Source organism: Chiloscyllium plagiosum, unplaced genomic scaffold (genome assembly GCF_037043375.1).
Source record: "Chiloscyllium plagiosum isolate Xiang-an unplaced genomic scaffold, Cpla_swu_hap1 HiC_scaffold_2, whole genome shotgun sequence".
Lineage (NCBI taxonomy): Eukaryota > Metazoa > Chordata > Chondrichthyes > Orectolobiformes > Hemiscylliidae > Chiloscyllium > Chiloscyllium plagiosum.
In genome coordinates, this window is record NW_028270140.1 from 69,114,949 (window position 1) to 69,137,871 (window position 22,923).

At 43.1% G+C, this 22,923-nt stretch overlaps 1 protein-coding gene across 6 annotated transcripts in view; it reads right to left on the minus strand.

Annotated features, from left to right (window-relative positions):
* Positions 1 to 22,923, minus strand: part of LOC122561322 (solute carrier family 28 member 3-like) — a 228,942-nt gene that overhangs the window by 101,434 nt on the left and 104,585 nt on the right. For 5 of the 6 annotated variants that reach the window (XM_087997568.1, XM_087997563.1, XM_087997569.1 and 2 more), the window contains one exon: positions 12,022 to 12,099. The exons of the other annotated variant lie outside the window; for it this stretch is intronic. In XM_087997568.1, coding sequence (XP_087853694.1) covers positions 12,022 to 12,099 — 78 coding nt within the window. The remainder of the gene's footprint in view (positions 1 to 12,021; positions 12,100 to 22,923) is intronic. 6 annotated transcript variants of the gene reach the window in all.

Sequence of the window (22,923 nt, forward strand, 5' to 3'; positions counted from 1 at the left end):
AGCAAAGAGAGGACACATGCAATCTTTAGTAGATAGAATAAAGGAGAACCCTAAAGGTTTCTGTAGGTATGTGAGGAATAAAAGGATGATTAGGGTACGAATACAGCCAATCAAAGACAGAAGTGGGAAGTTGAATGTGGACCCTGTGGAGATCGGAGAAGTGCTAAACGAACACTTCTCATTGGTTTTCATTCAGGAAAATGAGAATATTGTAGAGGAGAAGAATGAGGTATGAGATATTAGACTAGAAAGGATCAAGGTTAGTTACGAACAGGTGTTATCAATTCTAGAAGGAGTGAAAGTACACAAGTCCCCTGGGCCGGATGGGATTTATCCGAGGATTCTCTGGGAAGCTAGGGAGGAGATAGCAGAGCCTTTGGCTTTGATATTTGAGTCGTCATTGTCTACAGGTTTGGTACCAGAGAACTGGAGGATTTCAAATGTTGTGCCTTTGTTTAAGAAGGGCAGTAGAGATGACCCAGGTAATTATAGACCAGTGAGCCTTACTTCTGCTGAAGGAAAGGTTTTAGAAAGGATTATAAGAGATAAGATTTATAACCATCTAGCAAGCAACAATTTGATTTCAGATAGTCAACATGATTTCGTCAAGGGCAGGTCGTGTCTCACAAACCTCATTGAGTTTTTTGAGAAGGTGACCAAGCATGTAGATGAGGGTAGGGCAGTTGACGTGGTATACATGGATTTCAGTAAAGCCTTTGATAAGGTTCCACATGGTAGGCTATTGGAGAAAATGCAGAGGCAAGGAATTGAGGGTGATTTAGCAGCTTGGATTAGAAACTGGCTTTCTGAAAGAAGGCAGCGAGTGATGGTTGATGGAAAATATTCAGCCTGGAGTCCGGTTACTAGTGGTGTGCCACAAGGCTCTGTTTTGGGATCACTGCTGTTTGTCATTTTTATAAATGACTTAGACGCAGGCATAGGTGGATGGATTAGTAAATTTGCAGATGACACTAAAGTTGGTGGAGTAGTGGACAGTGTGGAAGAATGGTACAGTGTGGGGGACTTGGATAAACTGCAGAATTGGGCTGAGAGGTGGCAAATGGAGTTCAATGCAGCTAAATGTGAGGTGATGCACTTTGGGAAGAATAACAGGAAGGCAAAGTCAATGGAAAATTCTTGGTAGTGTGGATGTGCAGAGGGATCTTGGAGTCCATGTACATAGATCCCTGAAAGTTGCCACCCAGGTGGATAGTGCTGTTAAGAAGGCACACGGTGTGTTAGGTTTAATTCGTAGAGGGATTGAGTTCCGGAGCCGCAATATCATGCTGCAACTATACAAAACGCTGGTGGAGGCCACACTTGTGTACAGTTCTGGTCCCCATATTTCGGGAAGGATGTGGAAGTATTGGAAAAGGTGCAGAGAAGATTTACCAGGATGTTGCCTGGACTGGAGGGAAAGGCTGCTTTTATGAGGAAAGGCTGAGAGACTTGAACCTGTTCTCATTGGCAAGAAGATGGCTAAGAGGGGATTTGATAGAGACACACAAGATGATCAGAGAATTAGATAGGGTAGACAGTGGAAGTCTTTTTCCTAGGATGATGACGTCAGCTTGTACGAGGGGCATAACTACAAATTGAGGGGTAATAGATTTAAGACAGATGTCAGAGGCAGGTTCTTTACGCAGAGAGTGGTAAGGGCGTGGAATGCCCTACCTGCTAATGTAGTTAACTCAGCCACATTAGGGAGATTTAAACAATCCTTAGATAAGCACATGGATGATTTGGGGATAGTGTAGAGGGACGAGCTGAGAATAGTTCACATGTCGGCACAACATCGAGGGCCAAAGGGCCTGTTCTGCGCTGTATTGTTCTATGTTCTATGATACTTTTCTTAATGAAATAGGTGCAATATATGACCAACTTCCTTTTGACCACTGCATGAAAAAGTTGACCCTTAGTTCCCCTCTCAACCTAAACCTATGCCGTCTAGTTCTGGAGTCCCCCACCCCAGGGAAAAGACTTTATCCTAATCATGCCCCTCATGATTTTATAAACCTCTATAAGGTCACCCCTCAGCCTCTGATGTTCCAGGGAAAACAGCCCCAGCCTATTCAACCTCTCCCTATAGTTCAAATCCTCCAACCCAGGCAACCGTCTTGTAAATCTTTTCTGAAAACTTTCAAGTTTCATAACATCCTTCCAATAGGAAGGAGACCAAAACTGCACCCAATATTCCAACAGTGGCCTAACCAATGTCTGGTACAGCCGCAACATGACCTCCCAACTCCTGTACACAATACTCTGACCAATAAAGGAAAGCATACCAAACGCCTTCTTCACTATCCTATCTACCTGCGACTCCACTTTCAAGGAGCTATGAACCTGCAGGTCTCTTTGTTCAGCAACACTCCCCAGGTCCTTACCATTAAGTGTACAGGTCCTGCTCAGATTTGCTTTTCCAAAATGCAGCATCCCTCATTTATCTAAATTAAACTCCATCTGCCACTCCTCAACACATTGGCCATCTGATCAAAATCCCATTGTAACCTGAGGTAGCCTTCTTTGCTGTCCACTACAGCTCCAATTTTGGTGTCATCTGCAAACTTACTAACTATACCACTATGTTCACATCCAAATCATTTATCTAAATGACGAAAAGGAGTGGACCCAGCAATGATCCTGTGGTACTCCACTGGTCACAGGCCTCCAGTTTAAAAGCAACCCTCCATCAGCACCCTCTGTCTTCTACCTTCGAGCCAGTTCTGTATCCAAATGGCTAATTCTCCTGTATTCCATGAGATGTAACCTTGCTAACCAGTATCCCATGGGGAACTTTGTCGAACGTCTTACTGAAGTCCATATAGATCACGTCCATTGCTCTGCCCTCATCAATCCACTTTGTTACTTAGAACATAGAATTACAGAGCAGCACAGGCCCTTCAGCCTTCGATGTTGCACCGACCTGTGGAACCAATCTGAAGCCTATCTATCCTACACTATTCCATTTTCATCCATATGTTTATCCAATGACAGTTTAAATGCCTTTAAACTTGGCTAGTCTACCAGCGTTGCCGGAAGTGCATTCCACACCCCTACTACTCTCTGTCTAAAGAAACTACCTCTGACATCTGTCCTATATCTACGACCCCTCAATTTATAGCTATGTCCCCTTGTACTAGCCATCACCATCCAAGGAAAAAGGCTCTCGCTGTCCACCCTGTCTAACCCTCTGATTATCTTATTTGTCTCAACCTTTCTAATGAAAACAGCCTCAGGTCCCTCAGCCTTTCCTCATAAGACCTTCTCTCCATATGAGGCAACATCCTAGTAAATCTCCTCTGAACCTTTTTCAAAGCTTCCACATCCTTTCTATAATGCAGTGACCAGAATTGTACGCACTACTCCAAGTGAGGCCGCACCAGAGTTTTGTACAGCTGCAGCATGACGTCACATTACCGAAACTCAATCCCTCTACCAATAAAAGCTCACACTTTAAAAAACTCAAGCAAGTTCATCAGACATGATTTCCCAAGCACAAAGCCATGTTGACTATCCCTAATAAGTCCTTGCCTTTCCAAATACCCTTGTCCCTCTGGGTTCCCTTGCCCACCACCGACATCAGGCTCACTGGTCTATAACTCCCTGGCTTGTCCTTACCACCTTTCTTAAATAGTGGCACCACGTTAGCTACGCTCCATTCTTCCAGTACCTCACCTGTGACTATTGATGATATAAATAACTCAGCAAGGGGCCCAGCAGTCACTTCCCCAGCCTCCCATAGAGTTCTGGGATACACCAGAGGGTGGTGGATATATGGAATGAGCTGCCAGAAGAAGTGGTGGAGGCTGGTACAATTGCAACATTTAAAAGGCATGTGGATGGGTATGTGATTAGGAATGGTTTACAAGTATATGGACTAAATGCTGGCAAATTGGACTAGATTAGGTTGGGATATCTAGTCAACATGGATGAGTTGGACCGAAGGGTCTGCTTCCGTGCTGTACATCTCTACGACTCTATGACTCTATGAATAGTCTTGTATGTTAATATATGTAGCTTCTAACACAATACTTTACCTGACTGATAAACTTAAACTGGGTTTCTAGAATACTTCCTAGCAGAGTCACCTCACAGTGCCAGGGACCCAGGCTCGATTCCAGCCTCAGATGACTGTCTGTGTGGAGTTTGCACGTTCTCCCTGTGTCTGCGTGAGCTTCTGTCAGGTCTCCGGTTTCCTCTCACAGGACAAAGATGTGCAAGTTAGGTGAATTGGACATGCTAAGTTACCCATTGTGTTCAGGGATGCGTAGGTTAGCCATGGGAAACACAGGGTTACAGGGATAGGGTAAGGGAATACGTCTAGGTGATATGTTCTTCAGAGGGTGTACACATGAAGGAGTATTTGATGAGTTCAAACCCTTCATTGCCAGTTATCTCACCACAAACTTACATACAACAAGAATGTTGAGCCTGGAAAGCACAATTAGCAGATGCAGCATATGTACATTACAATGTGGCATGGTGGCTCAGTGGTTAACAATGCTGCCTCACAGCGCCAGAGACCCAGGTTCAATTCCTGCTTTGGACAACTATCTGTGTGGACTTTGCACATTATCCCTGTGTCTGCATGGGTTTCCTCTGGGTGCTCCAGTTTCCTCCCACAGTCCAAAGGTGTGCAGGTCAGGTGAATTGGCCATGCTAAATTGCCCATAGTGCTAAGTGCATTAGTCAGAGGGAAATGGGTCGGGGTGGGTTACTCTTCGGAGGGTTCGTGTGGACTTGTTGGGCTGAAGGGCCTGTTTCTGCACTGTAGGGAATCTAATCTAATGCTCTGTTGGGCAGCACGGTGGCACAGTGGTTAGCACTGCTGCCTCACAGTGCCAGAGACCCGTGTTCAATTCCCGCCTCAGGCGACTGACTGTGTGGAGTTTGCACATTCTCCTCGTGTCTGCGTGGGTTTCCTCCGGGTGCTCCAGTTTCCTCCCACAGTCCAAAAATGCGCAGGTTAAGTGAATTGGCCATGCTAAATTGCCCGTAGTGTTAGGTGAAGGGGTAAATGTAGGGGAATGGGTCTGGGTGGGTTGCGCTTCGGTGGGTCGGTGTGGACTTGTTGGGCTGAAGGGCCTGTTTCCACACTGTAAGTAATCTAATATATTGTGGAACCTCCAACACTGTGACAGATTTTCAGAAGCTAACAATCGCCTAGCGGTATTATCACTTGAGTATTAATCCAGAAACTCAGGTAATGTTTTGGGGACCTGGGTTTGAATCATGCCATGCCAGAACTTGAATTCAATAAATATTTGAAAATCAAGAGTCTAATGATGACTGCAAAACCACTGTCAATTATCAGAATACCCATTCGGTTCGCCAGTGTCCTTCAGGAAAGAAAATCTGCTATGAATATCCGGTCTGTTCTGTTTGTTCTACATGTGACTCTAGAGCCATAGCAATGTGATTGACAGTCAACTGCCTTCTGAAATGGTCACTGAACAAGCTACTCAATTGTATCAACCAGTAGAACATCACAAAAAAAAGAGATAAAACCGGATGGATAGTCTGGCACTGATCCAGGCACCAGAAATGTCAACAGCAACAATAGCCCTGTCGAATCTTCAAAGTCCTCCTTACTAACATCTGGGGACTATTACTAAAATTGGGAGAGCTGTCTCACAGACTATTCAAGCAACAGCCTGACACAGTCACACTGATGGATTCATGTTTAACAACAATGTCCCAGACACTACCATCATCACCTCTGGATTTGTTTTGTCCCACCAGTAGGACAGACAGCAGCAGCACAATGATATACAATCAAGAAGGAATTGCCCTGAAACCTTACACATACTGTGAACTCTCACTGTATCACGCATCAACAAAATGAACACTGTGATCAAGGACAATTCCAAGTTCAATCCTATAAAATCTGCTACTACAAATTACTGCACAGCCACATTCAACAACAAATTTCAGAGACCCTTGTTGGATTTGAATAAAGGTCATAGCTTGTTTGGTGATATATCATGCAAGTTTTTATTGACCTTACATACATGGTCTGCCAATGACACTCAAACGCAATGTTCCTTTACACTCTATTTCATCAATTCCTGCCTCTGCACAATGTGAACTACCCAAATGGTACAGCAAACTCCTGGAACTAGTTTTAAATGAGTTTTCTCTACTGTGGAGGATTCCTTCAATTTCACAAAGACAATACAAGAACTATATAACAAGAACAATATCATGCCCATGTGCTCTTTTGATGTTGCTAGCTTATTCAACAATGTATCATTCAAGGAAGCCATTGACATTCACACTATGCACTACATCATGGTAATCTAGATGTGCCACTGGTGTTTTCATCAAACTCATGAACTTGGCAACTTGTGCAGTAAAGTTTAGTTTCAAGGACACTGTGTACGCACCAAACAAATTCTTTAGACAACTTAATAAGTTCCTTCCCACGTTCAAATTTGCTGTCAAAATGGAGTAACCATGGATTTCATTTCCTTGATGCATTATTTAAGAAATACATCAGTGGGTTTTCTGATACTGACTACTGAAAGACTACTTTTACAAATCAATAAACACATTGGAATTCCTAAGGTTCTAATGCTATTAAATCAACCATATTGGCATCTTATTTATAGATCCTTAGCTATTAAATGCAATCTTGATGCTGAGAAAAGATGAATCAAAACTATCTTGCAAGTAAAGAAGGCTATCCTTATCAAATTATAATTCATTATACATCATACAAACTCCAATGGGCCGATGGCCACCACTTTTGGCCCTGAACATGTCTAGTCTACCACAGATTATCCTCTAAGGGGAATGTATCTCAAAAATTTAAATAATAGGTGAAGCTAGCCATCTCATGCTGCTACTTTGCAATAAACACAAGAGTTTTCAAACTAATAGGATGTTGCTGTAAAGCCAAAATGATGCTTTGTCTCTCATACAAATGAGTTCCAGTGCACTTGCAAATATGTGGACAGTACATCCCAATAAATCATGGATCATGTCAAAGAACACATCCTTTGGACCTTGGCAGAGAACACACAAATCATGCTCAATCAGCCCATATTTCAAGATAGACCTTGGAATACCATTTCTAATACAGAAGAAATTTTGCTATGAGACATTTACTAAATAATCCTGAGCAGTGCTAAGAATTACACCAGAAGCCAATTTAAGAATATCAGAGTCGAGAGAATGGTGCTGGAAAAGCACGAGGAGAAAGTGAGGTCTGCAGATGCTGGAGATCAAAGTTGAAACTTTATTGCTGGAACAGCACAGCAGGTCAGGCAGCATCCAGGGAACAGGAGATTCGACGTTTCGGGCACAGGCCCTTCTTCAGGAATGAGCAGAGAGTGTTCAGCAGGAGAAGATAAAAGGTAGGGAGGAGGGACTTGGAGGAGGGGCGTTGGAAATGTGATAGGTGGAAAGGGGTCAAGGTGAGGGTGATAGGTCGGAGTAGGATGGAGGCGGAGAGGTCAAGAAGAAGACTGCAGGTCAGGAAGGCGGTGCCGGGCTGGAGGGATCCGGCTGAGACAAGGTGGGGGGAGGGGGGATGAAGAAACTGGTGAAGTCCAAGTTCATCCCCTGCGGTTGGAGGGTTCCCAGTCGGAAGATAAGACGCTCCTCCTCCGACCGTCGGGTTGTTGTGGTTTGGCGGTGGATGAGTCCAATGACCTGCATATCCTCAGTGGAGTGGGAGGGGGAGTTGAAATGCTGTGCTACAGGTTGGTTGGGTTGGTTCGTCCGGGTGGCCCAGAGGTGCTCTCTGAATCGCTCCGCAAGTAGGCGGCCTGTCTCCCCAATATAGAGGAGGCCACACCGGCTGCAGCGGATGCAGTAGATGATGTGGGTGGAGGTGCAGGTGAATCTGTGGCGGATATGGAAGTTTCCTTTGGGGCCTTGGAGAGAAGTGAGGGGGGAGGTGTGGGCGCAAGTGTTGCACCTCCTGCGGTTGCAAGGGAAGGTGCCGGGAGTGGAGGTTGGGTCGGTGGGGGGTGTGGATCTGACAAGGGAGTCGCGGAGGGAGTGGTCTCTACAGAAAGCTGATAGGGGAGGGGAGGGAAATATATCCTTGGTGCTGGGGTCTGTTTGGAGGTGGCGGAAGTGACGGCGGATGATGCGCTGTACATGGAGATTGGTGGGGTGGTAGGTGAGGACCAGTGGGGTTCTGTCCTGGTGGCGGTTGGAGGGGCGGGGCTCAAGGGCGGAGGAGCGGGAAGTGGAGGAGATGTGGTGGAGGGCACCGTCGACTACGTCGGGGGGGAAATTGCGGTCCTTGAAGAAGGAGGCCATCTGTGTTGTACGTATTTTGAACTGGTCCTCCTGGGAGCAGATGCGGCGGAGACGAAGGAATTGGGAGAATGGGATGGCGTTTTTACAGGGGGCAGGATGGGAGGAGGTGTAGTCCAGGTAGCTGTGGGAGTCGGTTGGTTTGTAGTAGATGTCCGTGTTGATTCGGTCGCCTGAGATAGAAACAGAAAGGTCTAGGAAGGGGAGGGAGGAGTCCGAGACTGTCCAGGTGAATTTGAGGTTGTGGTGGAAGGTGTTAGTGTAGTGGATGAACTGTTCAACCTCCTCGTGGGAGCACGAGGTAGCGCCGATACAGTCATCAATGTAGCGGAGGAAAAGATGGGGGGTGGGGCCAGTGTAGTTGCGGAAGATGGATTGTTCCACATGTTGCGGAAGATGGATTGTTCCACATGTTGCGGAAGATGGATTGTTCCACATGTTGCGGAAGATGGATTGTTGCTGTGCTGGAAAAGCACAGCAGGTCAGGCAGCATTCCAGGAGCAGGAGAATTGACGTTTCGGGCATAAGTCCTTCATCATTTCTCCATTTACTAATATCAGTCAGGCTTGCACTGTGACATATTTTTACAGCCTGCAAGCAACATGATTTAACAAACCAGCCCCCATTTTATGTCAGCAAACGGAATTAGCCCATAAATTGTTTTCATTATGAAAAGGGTCGAGGAGACTGCCATTTGCTGCTGTATTCCCATCGTAACAGCCTAAACATTCAGAATCTAACTGCCTGTTCTGAGTTTCTTTTTCAGCTAACTAATATTTACAGTTAACTGTTCCTGCTGAATCTCAATGTCAACCACGGTCAAACCCTCTTCTCATGCTGTATAAATCAACATTCTCTTTCTATGTTTGGTTGTTCATCTGTCAGTCCAATGTGCAAAACATAAAGTTTTCACTTTTGTCTCTTAATGGTAATGTTTAAGTTCTGCTCTGAAAAACAATAAATGCTTAATGTAAACATAGTAAATTGTATGAGTAAAAGCGATGAATTGGGCTAGAAATTATTGGGTGAATAGATTAATAGGTATTGTGGAAAATAAACTGTAGGAAACATTTGAAAAAAGAGCACAAAATGTTCCAAAAATGCACTGAAAAACAAAAACGCAGCAACAAAGAAACCATCTGTGGTCCCCTCAGAAGGTTAAGGATAGAATTAATTTAAATGAAGAAACTTATAATTTTGCAAAGAATGGTACAAAAATCTGAGGGTCAGGAATGTTTTAAAAACCAGCAAAGAGCCACCAAGACGTTGTTTGGAAGAAACACAGAATAAGAGTGAACAAGCCAAAAGTATAAAAAAAATTGTAAGATCTTGTAGAAGTATATAACAATGAAGAGAGACATTAATGTTGATCCCCTATAAAAACAGATAGGAGAAATTATCACAAGCAATGAGAAAATGGTGAGATGTAGAACAAATATTTCATGCCTTCACAACAGAAGGCACAGATTAAAAGTTCAGTAATATTGGCAAAGAAAAAAATCGGAGAATCAAAACAGACTAAAAACTTATGAGACTGAAAAGCTAAAAGAAATTAGTGTTGAAAAAGAGGCAGTATACAAAAAGGTTGAAGGTTGATAAATCCCTGGACCAAATGAAATGCATCCAACAGTGCTCAAGGAGCTAGCTATGTAGACAGTGAATTTGTTGGTGGTTATCTTTCAAACTTCTACACATCCCTGCTAACTGGATATTTACAAATGTAACACCACTATTTAATTAGGGATGGATGGTTAGCATGAAGAACTACAACCTTTTATTTTAATGTCAGTAATAGGGAAAATAAAAGCATATATTATAAAGGATGCAATAAGTGAATGTGGAATGGGGTAATAAACTTGCTTGGATTGAGAAACAGCTATAAGACAGAAAGTCAAGACTAGTAATAAACATGTTCCAGTTTCGTCAACACTTGGGATGTAGTTCATTTGGTTTAGAGGGTTTATCAACTTTCAACCCAATACAATTTTGAGTACTGGATCTTTATTAATACTAACTTATTTCAATTTCTCAGTGTCGAAAGTTGGATTGCTAAGTATTTCTGGCAGATATTCAATTTCACTACCGTGCCAAACATTAAGTATTGTAAACGTATTCCAATGAAGAGATGTATCAGACTCAAAATGTTAACCCTGTTTTATGCTATATCGATGCTGCCAAACCCACTGAGCTTCTTCAGAACTTCGATTTTATTTCAGATCTCCAGTATCCACTATAGGGTCACAGAATTATACAGCACCGAAACAGACCCTTTGATGCAACTCGTCCACGGCAACCAAACATCCCAATCTGATCTAGTCGCATTTGCCACCATTCGGCCCATAATCCTCTAAATCCCTCCTACTCATATACCCATTCAGATGCATAATAAACGTTGCAATTGTATTTGCCTCCACCACCTCTTCTGGTAGCTCGTTCATACATGCACCACCCTCTGCATGAAAACGTCAGGTCCCTTTTAAGTCTTTCCCCTCTTGCTTTAAACCTATGCCCTCTAGTTTTGGACTCCCCCCCACCCCCTCTCATAAAAAGACTTTGGCTATTCACCCTATCCATGCTCATTATTTTATAAACTTTACAAGGTCACCCCTCAGCCTCCAACACTCCAGGGAATAAAACTTTCGCATATTCAGCCTCTCCCTATAACTCAAACCCTCATATCTCAGCAACATCCCTGTATGTCTTTTCTGCACCCTCTCAAATTTAACAACATCTTTCCTATAGTAGGGTAACAGAATTGTTTGCAGTATTCTAAAGGAGGTCTTGCCAATTTTCTGCACAGCTGCAACATGCATCCTAATTCCTATACTCAATGTTCTGACCAATGAAGGCAAGTGTGCCAAATGCCTTCTTCACCATCCTGTCACCTGTGACTCTACTTTCAAGGAACTGTGGACCTGCACCCATAGGTCTCTTTGCTCTACAACACTCCCCAGGGCCCTTTATTATAATAGAAATAAACAGATGGGTATGAGAATACCATGCAGTCACTAGTGGGGTACCACAATGATCAACACTTGGGTCACAGCTGTTCACAATCTATATACAGTAAATTATTTGATTATGGGCATCAGTTGTAATATTTCCAAATTATTGATGACACTAAGTGGGAATGTAAGTTATGAAGAGGTTGCAAGGAGATGTCAATAGTGAAATGGAGTTCACTAGACATATCCCAGGGATTGTTGAATGAGGAGAGACTTAGAAAACTGGACATGTTTGCTCTAAAGTTTTGAAGCTGACAAAGCTCATACAGGTTTTGAAAGGGTTACACAGATAACCTGTTTCTCCTTGCTGGTGAATCGAGAACCAGGAGATATAATCTCAGAGTAAAGTGTAGAACATTTACAACTAAGAAGAGGAATATCTTCACTGAGGATGGAGAATCTTTAAAATTTTATACCTCAGAGGATTGTGGAAGCTAATCATTGAGCATATTAATAAAGATAGAAATCATCAAGGAATGTAAGGATTGTGAAGGAAAATAGATCGAGTTGAATACTTAGCCACAATGTATACGAATGGTGGAGCAGGTTCAATGATCTCAATAGCCCACTCCTGTTCCTACATTCCTATTAAATTGATGAATATGGCGCAGGCTTGACAAGCTATGTGGTCTACTCCTGCTCTCACTTATTGTGTTTTCTTGGCCTTTTAGAATGTTAGCATTTAAATTGAGACATCATGAACATCATGAGGCATCACAATATCCAAGATATATGTTAAACTGACCTTAAATGCAAAAAAGTGGTCTGTGTACGTTGCACCAAATAAAAATTTTGAGCCAGCATCTGCATAATTCAAGAAAATCTGCAAGATAATAAGTAACTTGTATAATTGTTTGTTTATGAGCTTTAAATAATCGATCTTCATAATAAAATAAAACTAAAGCGTATTTACTACATACATATGGTTACTATATATGGCATTATTAAAATTGTTTTGGAGAATACCAATGTAACCAACGAACACTCAGAAGCTTCTTTGTTTGCTTATAAATGCATTGGGTAAATCAACAAAACTTTTCGGTTGTATAGTGACTTTATTGTTGGGAATATTTGAAGTTGCTTCAGAAAGGGAATCAAAATCTGGATACTGAACCAAAGAAGAAATATTAGGAAAGGTGAACAAAAGCTTGCTAAAATACTTTGGGATTGTTTTATTCATTAATTGGATTGTGCATTACCTGTTGGGCCAGCATTTATTGCCCTTCCCTAATTGCCCTTTAAAAATTCATGATGAACAAACTTGTTGAATCACTACTGTCCATGTAGTGCAGATGCACCTAAAGTGCTGTTAGAGAGTGACTTCCAGGATTTTGACCCAAAAGTGAAGGAATAGCAATGTGGTTCAAAGTCAAGATGACTTAAAGTTTGGAGCAAAACCTGCAGGTGGTGGTGTTTCCATGTTTCTGCTGGCCTTGTACTTCTAGGTGGTTAGGCTTGGAGGTTTGGAAAATGCTACTGAAAGATCTTTAGTGAGTTGCTACAGTGCGTCTTATAGATGGCATACACTCATGCCACTGTTCATTGGTAGTGGCAGGAGTGACTGTTGAAGGTGAAAAATCAGGTGCAATCAAGTGGGCTTTGTCTTGAATGGTGTTAAACCTTTTATGTGCTAGTGAAGCATATTCCATCACATTCCTTGTGTCTTGGTGAACAAGGTTTTAGGAGTCAAGAGGTGAACAATTCACCACAAAAATCCCAGCCTCTGACCTGCTGTTGTACTAACAGTATTTACATGGCTGGTTCAGTTTCTGGTCAATGGTAACATCCAGGCTATTGATCATTCAGTGACAGTGAGTGACTGCTCTTGATACCAAAGCCACATTTAACAAAGTGTGGGATCGAGGAGCCTGAGAAAATCTTGAGTCAATGCGAATGAGAGAAACCGCTCCACTGGTTGGAGTCATACCAAGCACAAAAGAAAATGGCTGAAGTTGTTGAAGGTTTGTAATTTTAGGATAAGAACAATACTGCAGAAATTACAGCCATAGAGTCATAGAGATATTCAGCACGGAAACAGATCCTTCAGTCCAACTCATCCGTGCCACCCAGATATTTGGGGCAGCAAGGTGACTCAGTGGTTAGCACTGCTACCTCACAGCACCAGGATCCCAGGTTCGATTCCAGCCTCGGGTGACTGTCTGTGTGGAGTTTGCACATTCTCCCTGTGTCTGCGTGGGTTTCCTCCGGGTGCTCCGGATTCCTCCCACAGTCCAAAGATGTGCAAGTCAGGTGAATTGGCCATGCTAAATTGCCCATAGTGTTAGGTGTATTAGTCAATGGGTATGTGTGGTTACTCTTCAGAGGATCGGTGTGGACTGGTTGGGCCGAAGGGCTTGTTTCCACACTGTAGGGAACCTAATTTTTAAAAAATCTAATATTCTAATCTAACCTAGTTTCATTTGCATGTATTTGGCCCATATCACTCTAAAACCTCCTGATTCAGATGCCTTTTAAATGCTGTAATTGTACTAGCCTCCACCACTTCCTTTGGCAGCTCATTCCCTCTGCGTGAAAATGTTGCCCCTAAGTCCTTTTTATATCTTTCCCCTCTCACTCTGAACCTATGCCCTCTAGTTCTAGATTTCCCAACCCCAGGGAAAAGACCTTGTCTATTTATCCTATGCATGCCCCTCATGGTTTTATAAACCTCTATAAGGTCATCCCTCAGCCTCTGATGCTCCAGGGAAAACAGCCTCAGCCTATTCAACCTCTCCCATTAGCTCAAATCCTCCAACCTTAAATCTATGCTCTCTCATTCTGGACCCCCCCCCTCCAGGGAAAAGACCTTGTCTGTTTATCCTGTCCATGTCCCTCATGATTTTATAAACCTCTATAAAGTCATCCCTCAGCCTCTGACGCTCCAGGGAAAACAGCCTCAGCCTATTCAACCTCTCCCTATAGCTCAAATCCTCCAACTCTGGCAATATCCTTGTAAATCTTTTCTGAACGCTTTCAAGTTTCATAACATCCTTCCGAAAGGAAAGAGACCAAAATTGCATGCAATATTCCAAAAGCGGCCGAACCAATGTCCTGTGCAGGTGCAACATGACCTCCCAACTCCTGTACTCAATGCTCTGAACAATAAAGAAAAGCATCCCGATGCCTTTCTCACTAACCTTACATCTATGACTTTACTCTGAAGGAACTATGAACTTGCACTCCAAGGTCTCTTTGTTCAGCAACACTCTCTAGGACCTCACCATTAAGTGTATAAGTCCTGCTAAGGTTTGCTTTTTCAAAATGCAGCACCTCGCATTTATCTAAATTAAACTCCATCTGCCACCCCTCAGTACATTGGCCCATCTGATCAAGATCCTGTTGTAATCTGAGGTAGACTTCTTCGCTGTCCACTACATTTCCAATTTTGGTGTCTTCTGTAAACTTACTAACTATACCTCCTACGTTCACAACCAAATCATTTATATAAATGACGAAAAGCAGTGGACCCAGCACAGATTCTTGTGATGCACCACTGGTCACAAGCCTCCAGTCTGAAAAGCAACTCTCCAACAACACCCTCTGTCTTCTACCTTCGAGCCAGTTCTGTATCCAAATGGCTAGTTTTCCCTGTATTCCATGAGATCTAACCTTGCTAACCAATCTCCCATGAGAAACCTTGTCAAACGCCTTAGTGAAGTCCATATAGATCATGTCTACTGCTCTGCCCTCATCAATCCTCTTTGATAGTTCTTCAAAATACTCAATTGAGTTCATGAGACATGACCTCCTCCACACAAAGCCATGCTGACTATCCCTAATCAGTCCTTGCCTTTCCAAATACATGTAAATCCTGTCCCTCAGGATTCCTCCAACAACCTGCCCACCATCGATGTCAGGCTCACCGGTCTATAGTTCCCTGGCTTTTCCTTACCAACTTTCTTAAATACCATGTTAGCCACCTTCCAGTCTTCCGGCACATTACCTGTGACTACTGATGAGACAAACATCTCAGCAAGGCACCCAGCAATCACTTCCCTCGCTTCCGACATAGTTCTAGGGTACACCTGATCAGGTCCTGGGGATTTATCTACTTTTACGCATTTCAAGAAATCCAGCACCTCCTCCTCTGTAATATGGACATTTTTCAACATATCATCGTCTATTTCTCCACATCCTCTACCTCCCAAGTCATTCTCCAAATTAAACATTGATGCAAAATACTCGTTTAGTATCTCTCCCATCTCTTGCGACTCCACACATAGGCTGCCTTGCTGATCTTTCTTTCGCTCCTTACCGTTTTGTCCTTAATGTATTTATAAAAACCCTTTGGAGTCTCCTTAACTCTATTTTCCAAAGCTATCTCACGTCCCCTTTTTGCCCTCTTAAGTATATTCCTACTGCCTTTATACTCTTCTAAGGATTCACTCGTTCTCTCCTGTCTGTACTTGTCATATGCACCTTTCTTTTCCTTAACCAAAATCTCAATGTTTCTAGTCATGCAGCATTTCCTACACCTACCAGCCTTTCTTTTCTACCAAACATGAATATACTGTCTCTCGACTCTCATTGTCTCACTTTTGAAGGCTTCCATCAAAATTGGCCTTTCTCCAATTTAGAACTTCAACTTTTAGATCTGGTCTATCCCCTTCCATCACTATTTTAAAGCTAATAGAATTATGGTTGCTGGCCCCAAAGTGCTCCCCCACTGACTCCTCAGTCACCTGCCCTGCCTTATTTCCCAAGAGTAGGTCAAGTTTTGCACCTTCTCTCGTAGGTGCATCCACAAACTGAATAAGAAAACTTTCTTGTACACACTTAACAAATTCCTCTCCATCTAAACCCTTGACATTATGACAGTCCCAGTCTATGTTTGGTAAGTTAAAGGCCCCTACTATAATCACCCTATTATTCGTACAGATATTTGAAATCTCCTTACAAATTTGTTTCTCAATTTCCCGCTGACTATTAGGGGTTCTAAATTACCATCCCAATAAGGTGATCATCACTTTTTTATTTCTCAGTTCCAGCCAAATACCTTTCCTGGATGTCTTCCCAGGAATATCCTCCCTAAGTACAGCAGTAATACTATCCCTTATCAAAAATGTCACTTTACTTCCTCTCTTGCTCCCTTTCTATTCTTGCTATCGCATTTGTATCCTGGAACATTAAGCTGCCAGTCCTGTCCATCTCTGAGCTGCGTTTCTGTAATTGCTATGACATTCCCAATCCCGCATTCCTAACCATGCCCCAAGTTCATCTGCCTTCCCTATAACACCTCTTGCATTAAAGTAAATGCAGTTTAACTTATCAGTCCTACCTTGTTCTCTGCTTTGTTCCTTCCTGCCCTGACTGTTTGACTCACTCCCTTTCCCAACTGTACCAGTTTCAGATTGATCTCTTTCTTCATTATTTCCCTGGGTTCCAACCTAACTGCGCCCACATCCCCCCCCACCAACGCTACAACCCCACCAAAACCACTAACCCCCTCCTAACCCCACCACCACCCCACCCTCCTCCACTTTACTAGTTTAAAACCCTCCCAGCAGCTCCAGCAAATCTCCCTGCCAGTATACTAATCTCCTTCCAATACAGGTGCAATCCATCCTTCTTGTACAGATCACTTCTTCCCCAGAAGAGATTCCGAGGATCCAAAAATGTGAACCCTTCTCCTATGCACCAACTCTTCAGCCATGCAATCATCTGCTCTATCCTCCTATTCCTACCCTCACTAACTCGTAGCACCACTTCCTCAGAGTTATGTCCTCGGCCAAACAATTTTCAGCTGCGTCATCAATAACCATCCCCGCATTATAAGATCAGAAGTCTGGATGTTCGCTAATGACTGCACAATGTTCAGCATCATTCATATCTCCTCAGATACTGAAGCAGTCCATGCTGAAGTGCAGCAAGAGCTGGATAATATTCAGGCTGGGCTGACAAGTTGCAAGCAGTATTCATATCACACAGATGCCAGACTTGGATACAGAACTGGCTCGAAGGTTGAAGACAGAGGGTGGTGGTGGAGGGTTGTTTTTCAGATTGGAGGCCTGTGACCAGAGGAATGTCACAAGGATCATTGCTGGGTCCACTACTTTTCGTCGTTTATGTAAATGATTTGGATGCGAGCATAAGAGGTATAGTTAGTAAGTTTGCAAATGACACCAAAATTGGAGGTGTAATGGACAGCGAAGAACGTTACCTCAGATTACAACAGGAGCTTGATCAGATGGGCCAATGGGCTGAGAAGTGGCAGATGGAGTTTAATTCAGATAAATGCGAGGTGCTGCATTTTCGGAAAGCAAATCTTAGCAGGACTTATACACTTAATGGTAAGGTCCTAGGGAGTGTTGCTGAACAAAGAGACCTTGGAGTGCAGGTTCACAACTCCTTGAAATTGGAGTCGCGGGTAGATAGGATAGTGAAGAAGGCATTTGGTATGCTTTCCTTTATTGGTCAGAGTATTGAATACACGAGTTGGGGGGTCATGTTGCAGCTGTACAGGATATTGGTTAGGCCACTATTGGAATACTGCGTGCAATTCTGGTCTCCTTCCTATCGGAAAGATGTTGTGAAACTTAAAAGGGTTCAGAAAAGATTTACAAGGATGTTGTCAAGGTTGGAGGATGTGAGCTACAGGGAGAGGTTGAACAGGCTGGGACTGTTTTTCCTGGAGCGTCGGAGGCTGAGGGATAACCTTATAGAGGTTTACAAAATTATGAGGGGCATGGATAGGATAAATAGGTAAAGTCTTTTCCCTGGGTTGGGAGAGTCCAGAACTAGAGGGCATAGGTTTAGGGTGAGAGAGGAAAGATATAAAAGAGATCTAATGGGCAATGTTTCACGCAGAGGATGGTACATGTATGAAATGAGCTGCCAGAGGAAGTGGTGGAGGATAGTACAATTGCAACATTTAGATGGGTATATGAATAGGACGAGTTTGGAGGGATATGGGCCGGGTGCTGGCAATTGGGAGCAGATTGGGTTGGGATACTTGGTCGGCATGGAAGGGTTGGACCGAAGGGTCTGTTTCCATGCTGTACATCTCTACGACTCTATGACAATCACCACCTTCAACAAGAGGGAATCTAACCTTGACGTTCAATAACATTCCCATTGTGCTGGGAGGTTAAGACCGGAAACTGAACTGGACCAGTTGCATAAATATTGTAGCTACAAGAACAGGTCATGAGCTGGTAACTCACCTCCTAATTCCCCAGCATTTGTGCATGTCTCTATTTGCATCAATGCTGCTGAGGTGGAGGTGGTTGAAAGCGTCAACTTCTTGGGAGTGACAATCACCAACAAATGGTTATGGTCCACCAACATCGAAACTACAGTCAAGAAAGCATACAATGCTTCTAATTCCTCAGGAGGCTGAGGAAATTTGGCCTATCCGTAAATACACTTACAAATCTTTATACATGCACCTGTTATGGACAGGGCAAGACTCCCTCAAAACATTTCAAGAGGGCGGCCCAAACCCTAACTTTTCTTGTTTTTTTTGAGCAGGTGTAAAATGGATATTCCAGGAGTGATGCAGCTGGTCAAAACCCTTGGTTTTAAACAAAACATAATTTATTTAGAGAGCACTGAATGAAACACAAACAAAAGAGAACAGAATACAGAATAATTTAACCCATCAGAAAACCCAACAGATTATCCAAACTTAATGATGCTGTTCCAAATTCCTGTATCAATCCCCATAAACACCCCTTGGCCAAAAAGTAAAATCAAACACAAAGTCATACAGAAGAGAGAGAGAGGGAAGGCAGATGGTTCAGCATGGAACACTTTCTTCCATGTAGCTGTTTCTTTGAGCAGCAGCCTCAAAAAAACTGTTTGCTAAAACCAAACCAAAACCAAACCAGAGAAGAGCTGAGCTGGGAGAACTGCCCACTCCCCTTTCATTGTACACATGTTTTTTTAAACTTAAAAGCTTCTTCAAGTGGATAAACCCAGATATCTCAGCAACTCTGCCTCGTACAAAACTTTTGTAACAAACCAAGGACAACACAACCTTGTCAAAGGAGCAGTATCGTCACACACCATAGAAAGTATCCTCTCTACATATATGGTACAGCAACTGCCCTTCCCAAATCCAAAAGAAACTATAGAGAGTTGTGAACACTGCCCAGTCCATCACACAAACCAGTCTCCCATACATTGACTTCAGCTATTCTTTCTGCTGCATCAGAAGAGCAACTAACATAATCAAAGACCCCCTCCAGCCCCAATTATACTCTCTTCTACCCTCTTCCGTTGAGTAGAAGATATAAAAAGTTTGTATACACATATGAATGCATTCCAGAACAGCTTCTTCCCCACTGTTATCAAACTTTTGAATGGACCTCTTTAATGTTAGTATTGAACTCTCCCTGCACGTTCTCAGCAGCTGTAAGACAATATCATGCACTCTGTTCTGTTACCCTGACATGCTTGTATAGAATAATCTGCCTGTAAAGCATGCAAAACAACACTATTCACTGTATTTCAGCAAAGGTACAGTAATAAATCAAATCAAATCAAACCAAAATGTCAACGTGTAAAAAGAGATGCAGGCCACACAATTTAATTGCTTATTGTATTTACAATGCAATGGGTGCCACTTTAGTCCCAAAATAGTGGCACCTAATGCTGACCACTAGGAAACATTTGATTGAAGTTCTGAGCTCAAATGCAAGGACCATGCACCAGTAATAAGCAAATCAGGCAGATCATGGTGCCAGTATGCAAAGCTTACAAGAAACAAGTTTTGCTGTTTGAGAGCACAGCATTCTAGTTAATTCCCTCTCTTAACCTCATAATGCTAAACATGAATCCAGCTGCAAGAGGGACATCGCACTCCCACCTTGCCAACTCTAATTAGCACTGGTGTTGCTGAGTTTACATAAATGATTTGTTATTTGTACTGTTAAGTACATTTGCATGTAATATCGCACTGCTAAAGAGTTCTGGTCTCAATGTTTAGATTCCCCTTGGTCTGCAGCATGGTGGGTAAATGACCAAAGGCAACATAAAGAAAAACAAGCTTTTAGATTACATTACAGTGTGGAAACAGGCCCTTCGGCCCAACAAGTCCACACCGACCCGCCGAAGCGAAACCCACCCATACCCCTACATTTACCCCTTACCTAACACTACGGGCAATTTAGCATGGCCAATTCACCTGACCCTGCACATCTTTTGGACTGTGGGAGGAAACCGGAGCACCCGGAGGAAACCCACGCAGACACGGGGAGAACGTGCAAACTCCACACAGTCAGTCGCCTGAGGCGGGAATTGAACCCGGGTCTCAGGCGCTGTGAGGCAGCAGTGCTAACCACTGTGCCACCGTGCCGCCCACTTCTTGAGGAATAAGTGGAGAAAGGCTGTCAGGAGGCTATATCCACCCAAGGTTTTCAGGGAGCAAATCTCCTACCTTAACCACTACCACTATAGGGTATTAAACACTCAGAAGTTTCTTGCTGAAATCTGCTATCTGGAACTGCAATCTCAGAACACAGCAAGAACAGCAAGAACAGCAACGCCAATGGATGTGAAGATGTTTATGGCAATGAACTATAATGCATGGGGTATCATTCAAGTTGGATCAGGCGATGCAAAGAAAGCTAACTACACTTCACTCATTCTTATCAGAAATAAACAGGCAGAACGAGCAACAGTATGCTCATAGCAGTCACTCTGTCTTTTTGTGCACCTGTCCATTTTATCACCATGACAAATCAGAGAGTGGCCATTGCGATGCCCCACTGATGACTTTGGTGTACAATCCTAGCGCATGTGGGAAGCATACATAAAGCAAAAGTCACATTGTCACACAATTGTGATGGGGAAGACGTCTAAGGTGTTAAAAGACTTCTTCGACTACCTGTGGAAAAACCATGCAGTGCTTTCCTGAACATAAGTAAAGTGTCACTCTACTCTGCTGCATAACTTTTCCGTCAAAAGGATATAGCTATTGTTATCAGGATATTGTTGCACCTGAGGAGGAGCAACAAAAAAAAGGAGACACACAACTCATCCCCTTTCTTGTCAATTGACCATAATTGATTCATTTAACTCCAGTAGCAGAGAATACAACCTCCATCTCCACTTCTGACCTGCCCTACACTTTATTTTACCGTCCCTTCTCTATTAATGACAATCACATCATCTTCTTAGCCATAATGCTAAAATAAAGGCTCAAAACAAATATTCCAAACCAACTTCATAAGTCAAACCACAAACCGCTCACTATTTCATACAGAAGTCAATATTTCTTCCATGAGCCTTTACTTGTCCTGATTCTCTTACACACAATTACGCTATAATTGGCAGATGACTGATAGGTGGCGGCACTTCCATTGAGTGATAATAAAGGTCACCTTGCAGGATGACCTCAGCCAAATCTGGCCTCATGTTTGGCTTTGCCTCTGCTAACTTGGTATAAATACCAATATTCTAGGCTGGCTAGTTGACAGGCAACAGCAAGTATACTTTTACGAGAAAGACAAATGCTTTCTTCCTCAAAGGTGACATCAGGTCCTTGTTTCACTGCCTCAGGAAACCAAAAGTGCAGGTAAACAAGGGTAATACAGTGACGTCAATCTACATGTAGACTGGGTTAATCTACTGATCACCAATGCTGAGTCGGATGAATTTCTAGATTTTTTTTCTATCCTCTCATGGGACATGGGTGTTGCTGGCTAGCCACCATTTATTGCCCATCCCTAGTTGCCCTTGCGAAGGTAATGGTGAGCTGCCTTCTTAAACCGTTGCAGTCCATATACTGTAGATAGATCCATGATGCCATTAGGGAGGGAATTTGACCAAACAACGCTAAAGGAAAAGCAATTTATTTCAAGTTAAGATGGTGTGTGGCTTGGAGGGGTATCTTGCAGGTGGTGGTGTTCCCATGTATCTGCCGCCCTTGTCCTCCTAAGTGGAATTGGTCATGGATTTGAAGTGTATCTAAGAATTGGAGTGAATTTCTACAGTGCATCTTGTAAGTTGCACACACTGCTGCAATTGAGTGTCAGTGGAGTAATGGAGTAGTGGATTTTAATGGATACAGTGCCAATCAAGTAGCTGCATTGTCTTGTCTTGGGTGGTGTCAAGATTCTTGAGTACTGTTGGAGCTGTACCCAGACAGGCAAGTGGGGAGTATTCCATCACATGCATGACTTGTGTCTTGCAAATGGTGGATAGGCTTTGGGGAGTCAGATGATGAGTTACTCACTAGACTATTCCCCTTACCTGCTCTGTACTTATATGGAAAGTCCAGTTCAGTTTCTGGTCAATGGCAATCCTTGTATTGTTGATATAATGGGGGACTCAGTAATGGTAATGCCATTGAATGTCAGGGGCCAATGGTTGGATTCTCTCTTATTATAGATGGTCACTCTCTGGCTTTTATGTGAATGAAGTGTTACTTGCTACAGTCAGCCCAAGCCTGGATGTTGTTCAGAACCTGTTGCATTGAGCAGTGAACAATCGTCAGCGAACATCCCCACTTCTGATCATATGATGGAGGGAAGGTCATTGATGAAGCAACTGAAGATGGTCGGGCTAGGACACTATCCTAAGGAATTCCTGAAGAGATTTTCTGGAATTGAGACAACTGACCTCCAACAACTACAACCATCTTATGTTTCAGGTGTAACTCCAGTCAATGAAGAGTTTGCTCCCAATTCCCATAAATTCCAAT